Source organism: Anser brachyrhynchus, assembly GCF_964034855.1.
Source record: "Anser brachyrhynchus genome assembly, chromosome: 14".
Lineage (NCBI taxonomy): Eukaryota > Metazoa > Chordata > Aves > Anseriformes > Anatidae > Anser > Anser brachyrhynchus.
In genome coordinates, this window is record NC_137709.1 from 4,660,213 (window position 1) to 4,677,965 (window position 17,753).

Genomic DNA, 17,753 nt, shown 5'->3' on the forward strand with positions numbered 1-17,753 from the left:
CTCTGCTTTCTCTTAGGAAACCGCATATGAAATAAATACACACGGATCTTCTAATGCACTAGGTGTGTCTCCTTCTCCTCCATATGTTGGAATACACGAACAAAATTATTCATGAAATGGAGGGCTGCAGTTGGAAAACAGGAAGAAAGTAAGTAGGAACTGATAACCTTTGTTCTACTTTCAGGCCAGTTTGGAAGGGATGACGGTGGTAATGGGAGCTCTTTAATAGTCTGTTAATGGATGCTTCCCCATATCCTTCAGCTTATGTAAAAGATGCCCTATTCAATTCTTCTTTGGACTACAGTTATTTAAAGCACCACTCATGAAAGTTAATTTAATTTACATTTGAAAGCTACAAATTCCAAGTGAGCAACATATTGCAAATAGGTTAAAGGCTTAGCAAGATTCTTCTAGACCCTCTGTATGGGATTTCTTGGTGTATTTGCTTTAAGGCACTATTATTCAAGGTAGCTATTAACACTGATTGTTGATGGCTTAACGGATCACAAGCTCAACGCACAATACAATGGACACGAGAACTGTATATTCCAGAACAGCAGCAGGGGCTGAGGAGGAGTACCCAGAAAAAGAAAACATCAAACAGGTGCTTAAGGGAAGCTTTTAATCTTGTATTTTTTTTTTTATCACTTGACCATTGCACAAGATCTAGCTAACTACAGGCACTAAAAAAACATTGTCAGTCTCCAGCTATTCCCACTATGCTTCAATTAACAAAGGAATAATGGTAGCACAATAGATTTCTGAATATAGCTGCACAAACCTCTATTTTCAGATCTTTTGCTTTCAGTACAAAGAGAGGACTAGAGGGATACCAATATAAAAAAGAAAACATACTCTGCTTCATTTAACTGTTACAAGGGAAAGATATTTCCTTTTTCTGTTCCTTATGCAACTGAGAATCGCTGTGTGACATCTGTGGAAGGAGACATTTCTAACCCTTCTCCATACTGGAGAACATGTATATTGGGAAACTACTTAATCTACAAAAGAGAGGTGGCTCCTACAACATCTTCTGAGCACTTTAAGCATGCAGGAAGAGTAAATGATGTTATCTGCTTTCATCATACCATCTGGAGAGAGAGGGAAGACATATATTCACTTGTATGACACGTGTCTTTTCCATAGGAATTATTTTAAAAATTGTGAGTCTGTGTTTGAATGGTAAAGGACTCGAACTACCTATAGAAACACCTGCTGAACTTGTGCCTGGTTCATGAGGTAAGAGCCAAAAAGCAATTCAGACTTGGCCCCTGTCATCACATCAGTGACGCAGTGGTTCTTAAAAACTGCATTCTTCTCAGCCCCTGTTCTCCTTGTACCTACACAGTTATTTAAAGACACCGAGGTGTTCTCTTTTAACCAATAATGGTATTTTTAAATTTGCAAGTAGAGATCTGAATTGTTGGGGTTTTCTTCCTACTTTGAAGTGCTAAGCCCAGACTGAATGACACTGCCAGTTAAACAAAATAAGAACGGTGCATTAATAATCTTTGGTCTGTAATTATGTGTAGGTGTCTTAATGTCTGAAATGTTCTATTATTGGTTTTCAGACCATTAGCTCAGCTAAGAGCACAGTTTACAGCTAAATTTGCTGTAAGTAATGGAAAATGCTAAATGAATTATCATCTATAAAAGCAGGATATTGCTCAGATAATGTTTTTGAGCCATAGCTGGCTTCCTTCCGACTGGAAGATAGGCAAGTGTGAGACTGGGTACAGCAACCCATCACAGAACAGCTGTATTGTAGCTGCCTCTTCCTACTAGCTTATTAATACCCTCCATGCAACCATTAGCTGTGACCAAGATGGCAGATATTTTTACTTATTTATTATGTCTCCCAAACACTTGTTTTAATCAGCATGGTCCCGCTAAACCAGAGAGGATGCCCAAAAGTGTACCTCCGTAATTCATTCATGACCTTGAATGCCTTTCTCATGTGAGAGGGGTTGACTGTCACTGTGCGCTGGTCCTTTTCATCCTCAGCTGCCTCAGAGGATCGGGAGCTCTGCTTAATGCTAAAAACAGGGACAAAAAAGAAGTAGAAAGTTTGATTCAGCAACACACAAAAAAAAAGTATCCCAAAACTGCAGCACAGGGCATCACGCATGGAGTTATTACTTGCACGATTGTTAGCCCGATCAGGTTCGCGCATGAAGAGCATCACAAAACGCAGCTACCTCTGCACGGATGTTGAAAGCCAACCAGCCCACATTTCAATCAGCAGGGAAGAAAGTGAAAAGGTGCCAAACACTCGAGGACAAAGCCCAGTCTTGTAGGCTGCAGTCCAGGAAAGCAGTATAAGTTGATATTCAAGCCAGAACATAATTGCCTTACCGAATAGAAATAGACTTCAGCACTGGGAACTGCAAGAGTACCATGGATACTTTAACAATCACACAGAGAAAGAGAAGTTGAGTTTTCCACATTTGATCTCAAAAACCTAAGCATAGAATATAAAGGACTATGAAAACTACCTGCAGATTTCCCAAGCGTTAGCTTTACAGTGGCCACATCCAATTTCCGTTCTAGAAACAAGTCTATTTAGTGCCACTGTAATGTATAGAAAGAATTACTGAGCTAGACTTTCCTAGCAGAACCACAAGCTATATAGGTAAAGTAAAACCAAACGCACCCAGTTATGTGCTGTTTAACCAGGCCAACAGGTGCCTAAGGCACATACATGTCCTCATTACTTTGTTCTGAGCGCTGGCTCTTTGTACAGCATTGACATAAGGTCAATATCTACCTCTATGATTTGAAAATGCGTGAAATCACTCAGAGCTAAAGGTTTCCACCTGTGAAAACAGCAGCATTTTAGCGCAAGATAACTGTGCCGCTTAAATCCACAGCTCCTTCCTCACACCTCCCAGCCGGCAAAAGCAAATAAGACAAGTTGAGCAAGGTTGTCCTTGCCAAAAACCAACCCCAAGTGAATGGCAGTCCTTGGGAGGTAATCTCATCGCCACCATCCACCAGGTTGAAGACCTACTCAGAGTCTTCCTTCCAAAGGACGGTCTCCATCAGCTTTGGGTTTGTCCCCACGTCCTTGTAACCCTTCTTAGCTGTGCTTGTGTCATGATAAAAGAGAATGAATCAGGTTAACGCAAGAGCCTAGGCAGCCTGGCTTTACCTGCAGATCATCTCTGAAAAAGGGTGCAAAGCCAGGGAAGCATGCAGGATCCTTCCCCAGAACAGTCAGATGGCCTCTACTCACATACGTATTTCATGCACATATGCACGTATATACACGTGTACTCACACGCAGTAACTTTTCTGTTGAAAACCACAATTATTCATGATTCACTACCCCTTGACAATGTGCAGCCCTTACTAAACATTGCACTCTCCCCACTGCCTGCTCCTGACCGCCTCCTGCTGCATCCCCAGGCCCCACGAAGCTCGTTGTCCCCCCCGGTCGTCCTCAGGAGGCTGAACTGTCCTCCCCCAAAAGCACCGCGCTGAGCGGCAGCCAAGCTGCAAGCAGCTTGCATGTACATCTGCATACTGAGCGGCCTCCAGCTTTGTGCCCGAGACAAAGGTTAGCCTGTAAACGCCAAAATCCGGCCAAGTCCAATTCCTTCACTTTGCTGAGCAAGTTAAATATTTCCAGCCATAAGCGAAGCCGCGAGGCTGAGCACAACACAACTCAGCACTTGTCTCAGATGAGGGAGACAGCTTCCCCGCCTGCACCTTGGCTGTCTTCCAATTAGCCTTGCACGGCCAGATAAAAACCAGAAAGGAGTGTACCTCTTGTTAAACATTTAGTACTCACAGGGCTGGCACCAGGCAACAACACAACCAGTTTTTCTGTCCCTGGAGAAAGCTGAAAGTGCTCTGTGCCAGCAGCACCCCAGGCATGGAGTTTCAGCAGCCTTCGGCTCTCACCCAGGTCTGCACGCCGCAGCGAGGGAGCCTCCTTGCCACAGGGACATAGCCTGATTCAGCTCAGCCTCTACGCTGCATCAATCAAAAGCCTCTGCTGAAACCTCAGGCCAAGTAAAGTTTGACCACAGCTTTAGAAATCCAGCGCAAAGCCTTGCTTTTTGAAAAGCCAAGCCTTCCCTTGCAGCGCGCCAGGGTCAAGCCAGGAAAAGCGGGGCTCTTACAGTGCAGGCAACTTCACCAAGCTTTCAGTCTCCAAAGCTGAAACACCTACAGGAAGCAAACACATCAAGAAAAAGAAAAAGAAACAGAAAGAGGTGACAGCAGACAGCTGGGGTAGGCACAGCAGGGCCACCGCAGGGCACTGCTTGCGGTCATGGTCAGAGATCAACCTCACAGGATCCGAACTCAAGCCCTGCACGCAGACATCACGAGGCTTCTTGAATAGGGAAAAGCACTCTGCTGAGATTTATTTGTTAGCACTCCAATGCCAGAGACCAAAGATTCGTTATTTTCAAACTTTTCAGCTGGCACAAGATACAGATCAGAGGGCACAGCAAGTTTCATTGAACGCCAACGTAAATGTCAGATCAACAAGTCTCCATAAAGCCTCAACTCCGCCACCATTTGTCTGTGTATTTTAAAAGCAAAGACCTTACTTCTTTTGAAAAAGATCAATCAATTCTTCCTAAAAAGCATGAAAAGTAACTTTTTGAAAAGCATCCTGAAAGACATTCTCAGATTTACTAGCAGGGGTGAATTTCGCACTTTACCAAAGAGCCAAAGGATCACCACAAGAAAATACTGCAGATTATCTGGTTAACAACTTGTTTCAAAAAAAAAAAATTTAATCAAGATATGCTATTTAAAGTTCTTTCCAAATGACTCATGTAAGAAACATTAAAAAAAATAAACGGCCAAGAGCCTTTAACTCATTTTTGAAACTGAGTCAGCTTCCATAGAATTTCTCTCCATTAATGTATGGAGGCTGATTTTTGTCTGGGAGAGAGATCTCACACCCCCATGCACGAACTCGCAGATATCACCAACACATTTCCAACATCGAAATGCAAGAACCTACATGCTCCAAGCAAATGCAACCTGCCACAAAAAAAAAAAAAAAAGCTACCCCTGCGAAGACCGGAATAATGCATTACATAACCCAGACCTGAGGCTTCTCCCACTACGCTGAGAATTGTTATGCTTCGGAATTACTCCGTTATTTTATTAACGGAACAAAGACAAGGAGAGAACAAAGTCCTCGGATCAAAGGCACCGAGCGGGGCGTGCGGGATCCCACAGCCCAGCACAGGGACGCTGCCCCCAGCGCCCCCAGTTCGAGGAGCTGATGTCCTACCGCCCCAGCGGGACCGGCAGGCCGGGTGCCAGGAGCAATTTGTTCTATTCCTGGGCTATCTGAGGCCGTGCACCGAGTGAATGGACAAATGATTTAATTTCCCTGGGCCAGATGAACAGCCTCGTTAGGGACGCAGCAGGACTCTCCTCAGATGAGCGAAGAGGCCCGTCCTTTCAGAGCGCGCCAACCCCACCGCCGCTTCCCGTGTGGCTTTTCAACGCCGTCCCCGAGTCGAACGAACGCACCCCCATTTCAGAGCCCCAGATTATGTCAGCCAAGTTAATAGAGCCCTATTTCCACCACGGTTTCTCCTCTCCGAGGCTCACCAGCAGGGCTTGGCTCAAGCCGCCCGCAGGCTTGCCGCAGCTCCTGCCTGAGCGCGGCCGCATACCAACCCACGGCAAGGTATTTTAAACACCCATAACCCGCAGCTCTGCTGCGTGCATGCATCAACTATAAAGTTGGGTTGCCTTAGTTACCAGCAGTAATTACAGATGTCTTTGTAGATTATGTGAAAGAATAAAAGCCCTCCTTAGAGCTAAACTGTCCCCTTGCAAGATCATTGCCGCGTGGAGAGCTGGTAAACCCCAGGAACAAAAAATCAAGGCTCTGCCAAAATCAGTTCTGAGACAGGCTTTACGGGAGCCAGAAGTTCACCCTAAAGGAGGGGCAGTTTCCAGACGAGCTTTCCTTCAGAGCAGAAGGAAACCACCACACAGCACCGGGGGGCTCCGGGAGCCGCTCTCGTCTCCACAGGCCCAGCGCTGCCCTCACGGCCGGCCCCGTCAGCCCCGCGCCCCCACGGGCGCTTCGTGTCTCTGTGCTGAGATGAGTGGCACGTTAGCTGCAAATTTGCAAAGCCTTGGGCACTTCTTTCCGGGATACTTTAAAGATTGACATTTTACAGTGATGTTTGTAGTTTCTGACAGGTCTGGCATAGCTCCGATCGAAAAATTTGAAAGGTACCTAATAGCAGCTACTAGTCTTCAAAGCTGAAACGCCACGTTAAGATAAATTAGGACCAAAACATTAATTTAGTCCTGAAGTATTTTTATTTCTTTACTGCAATAATTCTTTAGAATCAATGACCAAAATCATGGAGCCAACACGTTATGCCCAATAGTGTTATTCCTCGAGTCAGACACACAGTAAGAAAAGGAGGTCAGTGTAGCAGCATATTTATGAAATCTTAATTTCTGAATTTCTTTTTATGTATATCCAAGACAGTAAAAAATGTGACTGAAGGAGTTCAAACGCATGGATTTTAAGAGGATTTCAAAGAAACATTATTATTAAAACATTTAAGATAGAGCATAATGGAAAAGATTTTTAAATAGCATTTTTATCCTATTTAGTTGAACTTTTTCAGTGCCTACATCAGCACGGAGACATTAACTTAGACAAATACATAATTGGCACACAACTTACCCCCAGAAGTACATATCAACGGAGACAGGAGACCTCAGGGGAAAAGCAGACTTCAGGAACTACTGAGGAAAGTATTCACTGACAATAATGGAAGCAACAAAAAATAACCCAAATGACAAGAATACCATATGCTTTCTCCATATTTCTCAGAAAAATACTGTGAAGAGGCTACCACCACTCAGAGAGATATTTAAAAATCACAGATGTAAAAAAAATAATAATAATTTTTCCTTTCCAAACTCAAAAATCTTGCACATAGAGACTCAGAGCACCAAGCCCAACCAGACACCATTATGTATTTTCTCCATAAAATTAAAGGCTCCATCAGCACAGCAAAAAGAATCAGGATTCTGGGATAACTTGTTGCCAGATGTGTACATTCAGGTTAAATCCCCCTTGCCCACGGCTGCTTCTGCCCCTGTGCAATGACATGGGCACATGACACCACTGAACAACTCCGATGTGCAAGCTAGCAGGATATTTGAGTCCTGGCAGGCTTGGGACTGGAGTCAGAGGTGATGCAAGCACCAGTAATGTGTTCCTCATGAACTACAAAAATGGCAAATTAAAAACCAGGGGGAATTCTGCTGTCATAAAAGCCACAGAGTGTAAAATTTAAGGCCTAATCTGCATGACATATTTTTGAGTCGAAATGCAAGGCAAAAGTACAAAAACAGGAGCAGAACCTTCCCACAGAGCCGCCAGCCCACTCACCACCACAGCACTTATCAAGCAAGGTCATTTTCTAAAGCCTCCTCTCAAGTCTCGTTCAGAGCAGGCAAAGCAGCTTTGCTGCGGTTCTATACAACGTGTCCTTTCCAACGAGAAAGCAAATTAATATTTCCAGCTTTCCTTGCCAGGAGTCAAACCCCACTTTGTTACTGCCTGTGGCCACCTCCAGGCTTCCTTCCTCTTCCCAAAAACTAGAAATGAAAACAGCAATTTGGATAAGCATTCTTCACTTCCAGAAGCAGAAAGCATGCCAATGGGGGCAATCAATCCTTCATGTCCTAAAACTGGACAGTCTAGAACAAAAAAGAATGAGGCAAAACAACCCAGGCATTTTCCAGGTGACTTCTTCCCCGCTGAATCCCCAGCAAGAGGGCCCCGTGCAATATGGGGCCCAATATGTGACAGTGCCAAGGATGAGCACAGCCTGGGGGTACCAAAACAGCTCCTCTCCACTTCCTCAAACACTAGGCTCATTTACATAGACAAAGGAAAAAAAGAAAAAGAAAAAAGAGGAAAACACTCTATAGCCTAACATCTAACATGACAATGTAAGGTTTCAAGGCACTGGAAATTAATATCTGGATATTAATATTTCATTTAATATCAATAGCTGGTTAGTCATGCCCTTGCTGGAAATAGAAGCTGTACAGTGTAATTTAGAGAGACATGACAGCTGTGAAAGGGTGCATTGCACATTAAATACTCAAAGAATTGCAACTGTGGGGTCGCTTAAGGGTAGAAAGCTGCCCTTCAGAGCCTGGGAAGTAACTCTGACAGGCTGCAGCAAGTGCTGTCCTTCAACAGAGGGAAAACACCCAGAATTTGGGGGCTGACCCCGGTTTAACTTTCCAATGTATCATATTTAAACAAAACTTGTGTCAAGCCCTGAGGATCAGTGCTACCAGCAGGTCAAGCCCCCTCTCTGTTCCGCCACCCCCTGCAAGGTCACCAGCACAACTTGAAAAGGAAGCGCTCAGCATATCCTGTTCAAAAGAAAAATACAAAAAAGATACAGCTTAGTGTTTAGCTTGAAGCTGTACAAGTGTGCTGCTGGTGTAGGAAAGGCACCCAGACAGCAGGGAGGAAAAAGGCATGCAGAGAAGGCGGCGAGTGCTGACCACCTCCCCGGCACCTCCGTAGTCCCTGAGCAGCAATAATCTCTTTTATGCATTCAGCGGGCATTAGGTCGACTCGGAGCATTTCTGCACGCAGGTCTTGGAGCTAAATCGTCACCTTGCAGGAAATAAAGTACATATGGCCCAGCAAGTGTGCGAGGAAGGCACAGGATCCACTCCTGCCTGCCCTACCACTCATGCTGTCTTCCACGTACGCACAGGTACATCGACCCCCGAGGCTTTCACAGGCGTTACAGGCTTTCATTCATTAGCCAAAAAAGCGCCATATACCTGCGGGTATGCCTCTGATTTAATTCCCAAGTCAGCTGCCGGAGGTCCAAGCAACACACAAGGCAACCACAAGCCCAGCGCTCCGCGAGGTGTACGAACCGCTCCCGCAGCACGCCAGCCCCGCGCCGCTTGCGCTCCAGGTGCAAAAGCGATAATTTTATTATCATTGATTTTTTTTTTTTTTCTTTTAACCGCCGCCTGGAGCAGCCTGCCTTCCCTCGCTGCTGCCTTCCAGCGCACACCTCGCCGACAAACGCCCCGCTCCGCGGCGAGGCAGCCCGTCACCGTGACACTGCAGCATCCCCCGGGCGGCGCAGGGGGGATCCCACCGGGGGGGGGGGTGGGGAAGGAACCCCACCTTGTGCGGTGGATCCCACCCGAGCAGCGGGGCCGGGGCCGCCGCTGGAGCCCGCAGCCCCCCGAGGCGGCACCTACCTCTCCTCCTCCATGGTGCGGCGCGGCCGGGCTCAGCGCCCCGGGCCCGGCATGGCTGCGAGCGGCCCCGGGCCGCGTCCTCCGGGCGGCTGCCGAGCGAGGCGTCCCCGGCGCGCCCCGCCGCAGCCACTGCAGCCCGCGCCGCCCTCCTCCTCCTCTCCTCCTCCTCTTCCTCCTCCCCCTGCTCGCTCGCCGCTCGTCTCCGGGCAACAGCAGCGGCGGGGGCGGCCGCAGCTCCGCCCGGCCCGGCCCGGCGCTGGGGCAGGCCCCCGGAGCAGGTGGGGGAGCCGGGAGGCCTCAGGCCGCCCTCAGCCCGCCGCTGGGTTCCACACGGAGGTAGCGGCGTGGGGGGGGGCTCTGGTAAGGCCAGGAATAGCCTCCAGCCCAGCCGGACGTGGTTCTTGTGCAAATGGAGTGCTGGCACGCTGGAGGAGAGGTTCCAGGAGTGTGGGCGGCCTGGTACAGGAGGTAGCGGAGCAGCCGAGGGATCGCAGCCCTCTGGGCAGTGCTCTGGGGACGCGCTCCGCTCCCTGCCCTCGCTGGAAGAAACAGGCAAGCAAGGAAGGCTGTCCTCAAAACCGCTCCTTCCCGTCCTCTCCTTTCCTACATGAACTGCAGCCCCGCTTCACATCGTTTCCAGTTTTGCCAGGGATGATGATAACCCAGATAACGGGGAGGCTTCTGGATTTTGGCCTTCTACGAAGTCCACAATCTACCAGGCCAAACGCTTGCTGCTGTGGAGGGAATGTGGGCCCTTCTAAATTGCAGGTGCTGTGCAGCCTGAAGGACCGGAGCCGGACTTGCTGTTCTTACTTTCATCTGTATAAATAGAGGGACTTCTGCATGTACTTTTTTTTTTCATTTTATTAAAATAATTTCCTCAATCTTATTCTGCTACAATGAGGCCCTAGAGGTTAATTATAAAGACAAGAAACAATTGCTTTCTTCATTACTTTTCCATTTACAAGATGTGCTTGTGCAGTGGAAAGAGGTAAGCAGAAGTGCCCAAGAGATTTCTATTGCAAGATGCCCTTCTTTTTTGTAAATAGTTATCACCCCACCCTTTTACATTTCCCCTCCAATCCTTCTTCATACCAAACTAACTTCCATACATCCTTTAAAATATATCAGCAATAACGATTTCATAGATTTTATTGCACCTTCCACATGAGAATTTAAAAAGCTTGTTGAAAAACTTAACTGGTCATCATTCCCATTCTTCAGATAAGAAAAACTGAAACACCTGGAGGCTAAAGGACTTTATCAAAGCTGCATGGGGATGGAGAGTCAAGAGTCCTGCTGTTTAAACACCATTTGGCAGTCCTCCCACAAACAGAAGAAATACAAGGCCATGAAGTCAAACCTCATACAGGATTCAGGTAAAAGGAATGATTCCTGCGTTTCCCTTTGAGAATCCTGTTAAACTAATTGGTTTAACACATTAGATCCTCAAGGACTTCCCAAGTGTCCGTGCAGTCTTACCGTCCTGATGCACAACGTGCAAAACTATAAGACAAGTTCAAATCAGAGAAAAGGCAGCAATACTAAAAATAGTAGTAATTTATCTAGAAAATGAGGGCTGGAACTTGTTTCCATTGAATAAGTCCCTTGACAGTCATAAAACGTTCAAATGCAAGAGCAAGTCCTGCAATTGCTGCCAAATACCTGTCTATTTCTATTAACACAGTTATTTAATAACAAAATAATATGCTTTCACTATAAAAATCTACACTTCAATCAACAGCCCAGGGTACGAGGCACATAGGGTGCACCAAAACAGCAAACCTGCTTTGTCCAGCCAACACTGTGCTCTACAAATGCCCACAGCAAACACAGGAAGGTAAATCCCAGCAACAGGAAAGAGCAAACCAGTGAATAGTCACAGCTGCGATGAAAAAAATGCATGTTCCAGTAATCAGAGATTACCTTTATAGTAGCCTCACAAAATAATCGTGCCTGGATAACACCACAATGTAAACATTTTTGGCTTGTTTTTAAGTACAAAGAATGTTATCTTGAAAAAGAAGCTTTTTAAAAGGAATTAACAGCACTTGATGGGTGGAATTGTTCAAAAAAAAAAATCCTGCTAGGAAGAATTTAGGACTATTTAGGATATCTAATCTATTCTCAATCACTGGCAACCATATAACTGACACTCAGTTTTGAAAGGTCCACAGAACATCCATGCAGTCAGTACTATGTACCATGGCCTACCAAAACCTTCCCAGATACCCGTGACAACCTTCAGATCTACAGTAGAAGACCAAACCCCACAGCTCTAATGAGCTGCAGGGAGAGATGAGGAGAGATCAAAGCATTGCCAGTGACCCGACAACAGTAAGGAACTACTTCAATAAAAATGCCAGAAAGGGAGGTAATAAAAACAATCCCTGCCAATCCCATACAAAATTCTCACCTGGCCCAAAGTCTGGCAACTTGCTTTAACTCTGAGTTTGTCAGTAAAGCGCACTGAGTGTTTCTAAGAATTTAATTCTGTGAATAGCACCAACATGTTCAGACAACACCCTGTCAAACTCCAAAGCTTCAGCAGAAGCCAGGAAGACCTCCCCTCCCAAAAATCCAGCAGCAAGCACTCTTTTTCTCTCTGCATCAAGGTGGAAAAAAGGGCCTGTCTGTCTCTGCAAGGCAAACTACAGGAGCAATGTATCACAGGATCATAGTTTAAAAAACAGTGCAAACAGTGATTCAGTAACAAAGGTGCCTCAGCAGAGAAGCCCTGAAAATGTCTGCTTCCAAATATCAAAACCCAAGGCTGTTATTTTTAACTGGATTGTTCCCTTCTTCCTTTTATGATATGCCTAACATACGACCAGCCATTCATATTAGCAAAGCACTGCCAGAATTTAGAGCCCACCATTTTTATATTTAAAAAAAAAAAAAAAAGCAGCTCAAGTTTCGCTCCTGCAGCAACCCAAAGGGACCCAAGGCTGAAAACGAAGCTCTAGGAGACCTTCTAGGTAGGGACCTATCCTGAGCTGGAATCAGCAATGTTTTGAAAGCTGAAGAGGTAAAAGACTCCCACCGAAGCTGTGCTTCCTGAAGCATGCAATCTGTAAGGACAGAGGCCGGGAGCACCCACCCGAGCCCTCTCCACCCGCCGGGCCCCAGGAAGGTCCTGCTCCCAGCAGAGGGGCTGCAGGAGCTGTCACCGCTCCCAGACTCTGAGACTGTTGCCCTCTGCTGGCAGATGTGCAATTTCTACACTCCTGTCTGCCACACTCCATTGAAATTGGGGTTTATGAAACATGCTTTCCTTTAATCTTTAAAATGAATCACCATACCTATAAGGATAGCGTTCTTTCTCCAACAGTTTCATCATAAAAATACCAGCTATAGAATAATAACCTGGCCACCTTCACCCCCAGGCTGTTATTTCTGGAGCACAAGGCATTAAACTGCTCACCCAGCCCGGCAGTAACAATTAGCAGAAAACAGGTCTTCCTGCTCCTCCTCTGACCCTTTCCTGTAGCATAAAAAAGTGATGTCACCCGCAGGCAGCGATGTCAGCAGCACGAGCTTCCTGCAGGTTATCGTATTATATATGTATCAGAGACTTGCTGGAAGATTCTCAGACAGATTTGATGACTTAGAATTGAGCATGCAAAAGGAAAAAAATAAAATGCAGGAAGAAAGCTGTAAAAACAGCTCTTGTGGACGCTTGAACAAAGGTAAAGGCCAGTATTCAGGTGGCCTAAATGCTACGTCCTGCTGCCTAATGCTGCCTTAGTTTTGACTCCCATTTCTGCACCGTCTGAAGTGTCCTGTTCTCACCACAGGCTGGACACGGGGACTTGAGCAAAACTTTAGGCTGTAATCCAAATGTGGGTCATTTTAAAGTGATTCTTTTTTAATATATCCCTTAATTCTTTCACAACTGCCTTTGGTAATAAGGGGAAGCTACCCATACGTTTCATAAAGATGCTGCATGGCTTCATGCTTGTATGCAGTAACTCAAACCAGCATGAACAAAGCCACGCTAATTCAGGACCTCCCCGCCTCAGTCCAGGTCTATTCACTATTACTCCTTGTACACTTACTGCTTCGCTCTCTTCTTGATTTTTTTTCTTCAAAAATTACTTTTTGTTGTTGTTGTTGTTCTCTGTGAAAGCCAGGAAGCAGCCCACCACCCTGGTACTGGAACACAACATGCTGAATGTTAATGTGAAGGAGTAAATCACATTAATGACACTCATGAAAATTTTGGCAAGATTGCTTCCCATAGACACATTATTTCACCTGAATAGAAAAGGCTGTCCCATGCAGCATGCCCTCCTGGCAGATAACATTGTCCCTCAGTGTTTTCTGGGCAAACACTTTTTTTTTTTTTTCCTCTCTTTTTCTCTCAATCTCCATAGCAATTCAGAATAGGAATTGTATGCCAAGGGTTCAGCTCGGTTTTCTGTTCGCTTAGCGAACATTCATGGTGCCCTTTTCAGGGCTCAACTTTCTCATCCTCCCTCCATGCAGAAATACACTCTGTGGGGAAGAAGGAAAACACGCGTAGAGAAGGCACCAGAGAGCACGGGGCACCAGCTGCTTGCAACACTTCTGGCCCAGAGCAGCACTAGCGCTAAGACAAGCCCAGCTCTTCCTTCCCAGCTTTCCTTCCAGAGGTGGCATTTCTCAATTCTCTCTCAGTTGGCTCCCACGTGCATGGAAAACAAGAGCTCTGCGTTGCCACCAGCTACACACAATCCCAATCCAACGTTTCCAAAACACGTGTGGCGCTGATTCACACCTCAAGAGGCTTGAAAAGTAACACGATACCTCCGAGCAGAAACCCAAATTCAATCTGGTGCTGGGTGAGTAAAAGAAAAAGTAACTGTTTCCAAAAGATACAGAACAATTATTTGCCTGTATTTAAAGTTCCAGAAAATAACAGACAGGTGAGCCTAAAATGAAAGAGGCATGGCAGCTGGCTTCAGGTTACTCACTGCTAAGGCTTGAAGCTCGATCCCCTTGCACTCGTGGGGATCTCTCTTTTTCAGGAGCATACATAACCATGAAAATACTCCAGCAGCAGCAGTCTAGCATTACTTCTCTTTCAGGATGTATTTTACTAAATATCCTTTGCCAGAGGCATTAGAAATTACAACTACAAGCAGTGATCTGGGGTGAGAAGTCCTGAACTTGCCCTCAGGACACAAAGAAGCTCTCTTCAGTAAAATAAGCATCATTATTCCAGCAGCAGTGAAAAGAATTAAAGAATCGCAAATCAAATCACACAGTAAAGGATTTTGTCGCCTGGCAAACTTAAATGACAACTAAAGCTTGAAAAAGATACTAGATTACGACTGGAAAAATAAGATTGGAAATCTTTGAAGGCTCTGCAACCCAGCCAGGGAGCAGTCAGCGAGCCTGAAACCAGAGGACATCCCTTTTAAGGAGGCAGGGCACCTGAAAGATGAAATAGGAGTAAACTATTTCAAAACACAGCCGAGAGCACTGTGCTTTTATACAATAGCTAGGTGAGCGCAGCCTCCTCCCAGAGCTGTGCCCTGCCCTTGTTGCTGTAATTTGTTCATCAGGGTGTGTGGTTGGGAGACGGAGGCTTGCCACTGGACCTGGGTTAGCATGCAGTAAAGAAAACAAGGTGATTGAGCCACAGAGAAAGAGAACAAGTAAAAAGAGCGTGAATCTCCAGCCCCAAACACTGCTTGGGCATTTTATCCAGCTTTGTTTTAAACTAAGACCATTTTGGAAGTCAGGACCGGACTCTGACCTTTCTTCTTCCAAATCAGTGCCTGCAGTCATTACACTCACGCTTCTTCCCACCAGGATTTTGTCAGAACCAAGTTTTCTTAAAAAGCAGCAGCAGACAGTTGTAAAACTGTAGAAACCAGCCAAAGTTACAGAAATGGCAGAGGTGACTAAAACGTTATTTGTCTTTCATATTGACTGGATTACATACCAACTGGCTATTTTCAGAGGCACCTCTCCGCATACCCTCCAATTCAGAACAGCGCATTTACAGCAAGTGCAGGGCTTCTGAGAGACCTAAACTAGTTGGCAATTGCATGCTATAAAGCAACATTTTGACAACACGGGTATTTTCAGATTCGCCAGCTCATTCTATTTCTAAGGATTTTTTCCTGCAATGTTCATCAGTGATATGTACTTTGATGTTAGCGAGCAAATGTGCATCTTGCCACGTTTGCAGCTAGAAACTGAATAGCTTTCTAAATTGGTATTGATTCCTTACTGCATTGCACACGAGAGATATTTGTAGTTGTATAATGAATGTAACGTATCAAAATTATAGTTGTACACGCTGTAGTTTATTTTATTTTTAAGGAAGAGCTGTTCTTACCAAAAGTACCTTCCATTTGTGAAAGCATTCAGGAGCAACATGTTACATATCGGACTAAGAGGGTTAATATCCAGATGCCTCAGACAGATGGCATTATTAGTCTGCCTGGGCTTGGCATCTAGTTTTCAAAGTTAAGGAGCTTTGGTTACTTGGATGTCTGACAATCTGAGAATAGCCAGGGCTGTAAGCCCGATGCATCTCTAATAGCAATAGCCACCAATAGCGCCTACCGGACTTGGAGTGCAACTGTTTTCTTGTTTGCTAAGATCAGCTGCACTCAGAGTACTTAGCAAAAACCCTACTGCAACTTTTAGTTTAGGACTCCTGCTGGCAAAGACTGACCCAACAACAGAGACCACTACTTGAGGGGTTTTTTCCATCTTGACCGCCCCAACCAAGACCCAAAGTGTTTCATCTTTTTAACTATGTTCAGCCTATTCAGTAGATACACTTCAGGAAATAAAAGAATCCGAAGAATGTCTCTCTTCCTCACCAAACTACAGCTTCTTTGCAGCCCTTGCTCTCTCAGCATTCCCATTACACTACATTACGCTTCTTTCCTTTTTTCTTCTTTTCCCCACGAGATGGATTAGATGTTTTTAAGGGGAACACAGATATGATTAAAGCACTCTTTGAACCATACAAAGAGAGGTAATTACCTCGAAAGTGACTATATTTCCTTCCCTTTGTATATTACAGAAATCAAAGAGCTCTGGGAGCAGAAAATGCAGAAAGGACCAGGATTTGTCAAAGGAACATCAAGGAGGAAAGCACCTAATTCCATCAGCTCCTTTAAAAGTTGGGGTATACAGGTAACTGAAAGAAAATTCCTAGGTAAAGATACATAGGAGAAAGCCTTTCATTTTGTCATAAGAAATACACCTCTTAAACCAGTCAGCAGGCGCATTTACATTGCAGTAGGAATTCACTAAAGGTAAGCAGAAGTAGAGGTTCTGTGCATCTGTGCATACACGCACATACCAGAAATAATAGGAGTGTTACTACTTCAACAGGAGACCTAAAAAAAAAAAACCTCTTCAACAAAAGCAAACAGTGCTTGTTGAGGCTGGCTCAAAACTCCTGCTAATGTTCCTTTAATTGTAAAAAATATTTTAAAGCAAAGCAGAGATGTAATCGTTTATTTATGAAATACAAAAATAAGCTGAAAACTCATCTTTAAGAGATGCATACATCAGATGACAGAATCCATTAAGCTAAAAGATTTTTTAAGGTTTTGTTAACTGCACCTATGGCTGAGGTGAAAGACTGAAATTTTCAGTTACACTTTCAATCAACTAACATTAATTAAAGGTATTATATATAGACATACTTTGAAAGACATCAGAAATGTCTCCTCCCTGTTTGATAGCTTACAAAGCAGCAGTTCACAACAAAATGTATACCACACGAACTGTTGATTACGTGATAAACTCCAATCCATAGCAGCTACCCCTCAGGAGAGGCAGCCCTTTTTAAAACACTTCGGTGAGCTACCTCCTGTTAGAAAACCAATTCTCTCAGACTGTAGGAGCAAAATCCTGCTCGCAAAAACATACTGTGGTTCTGTTTACCATGCGCACAACAGAACTCTGTCCTGAAGAGTTTTGTTGTTATTTTTGCTATTTTTTTAAACCAAACTTCGGCATTTTAGAACATTCGGAGGTACGCAGAAAGAAGCTGCTCTATTTTCCTACTTGATTAAGAGTTTGGGGTCCCCAGCACCACTCGGGCTTAGACCCTTTTCAGCAGCAGCAGGAATGCCATTATATTGCGACAATAGTATCAGCTGACAGGGCAGGATAATAAACCTCTGTTCTGACCTACACTACCCACTTTGGTCTTTGAACACCAAATGAAAGCAAAATTTGCTTAAGGGATCGGTCTAAGTGGCAAAAAAGAACACCATAAAGCATCTGAGAACCTTAAATTACATGTTTAACCACCTTCAATATTTCAGTTTCACTCATTTTTAAGGCCATTACACGCGCACACAAGGTATCTGGTTTGGTTCAATCGCATCTCCTAAGCGCTCCCCCACCAGCAGGGCCCAGGCCCCTCTTCCCTGTAGGCAGAACTGGGAGCCCGAGAGCTAACGCGCTGCAGCTGCACCACTTGCACCTACTTCAGGACACAAAACAAACCCCAAGCTTCAGTTCTGGAG

The 17,753-nt window shown here is 45.1% G+C and overlaps 1 protein-coding gene across 3 annotated transcripts in view; it reads right to left on the reverse strand.

The window, feature by feature from the left end:
- KLHL3 (kelch like family member 3) overlaps positions 1 to 9,454 on the reverse strand; it is a 41,391-nt gene extending 31,937 nt beyond the window's left edge. Inside the window, exons 1-2 of one of the 3 annotated variants that reach the window (XM_080555043.1) lie at positions 9,262 to 9,454; positions 1,920 to 2,036 (exon numbers count right to left, since the gene is read on the reverse strand). In XM_080555043.1, the coding sequence (XP_080411169.1) occupies positions 1,920 to 2,036; positions 9,262 to 9,275 (131 nt within the window). In that variant the 5' untranslated portion in view covers positions 9,276 to 9,454. Of the gene's footprint in view, positions 1 to 1,919; positions 2,037 to 9,261 lie in introns of those variants that run through there. The other 2 variants (XM_080555044.1, XM_080555042.1) reach the window with 2 other exon arrangements.
- Between the last annotated feature and the right edge of the window lie 8,299 nt (positions 9,455 to 17,753).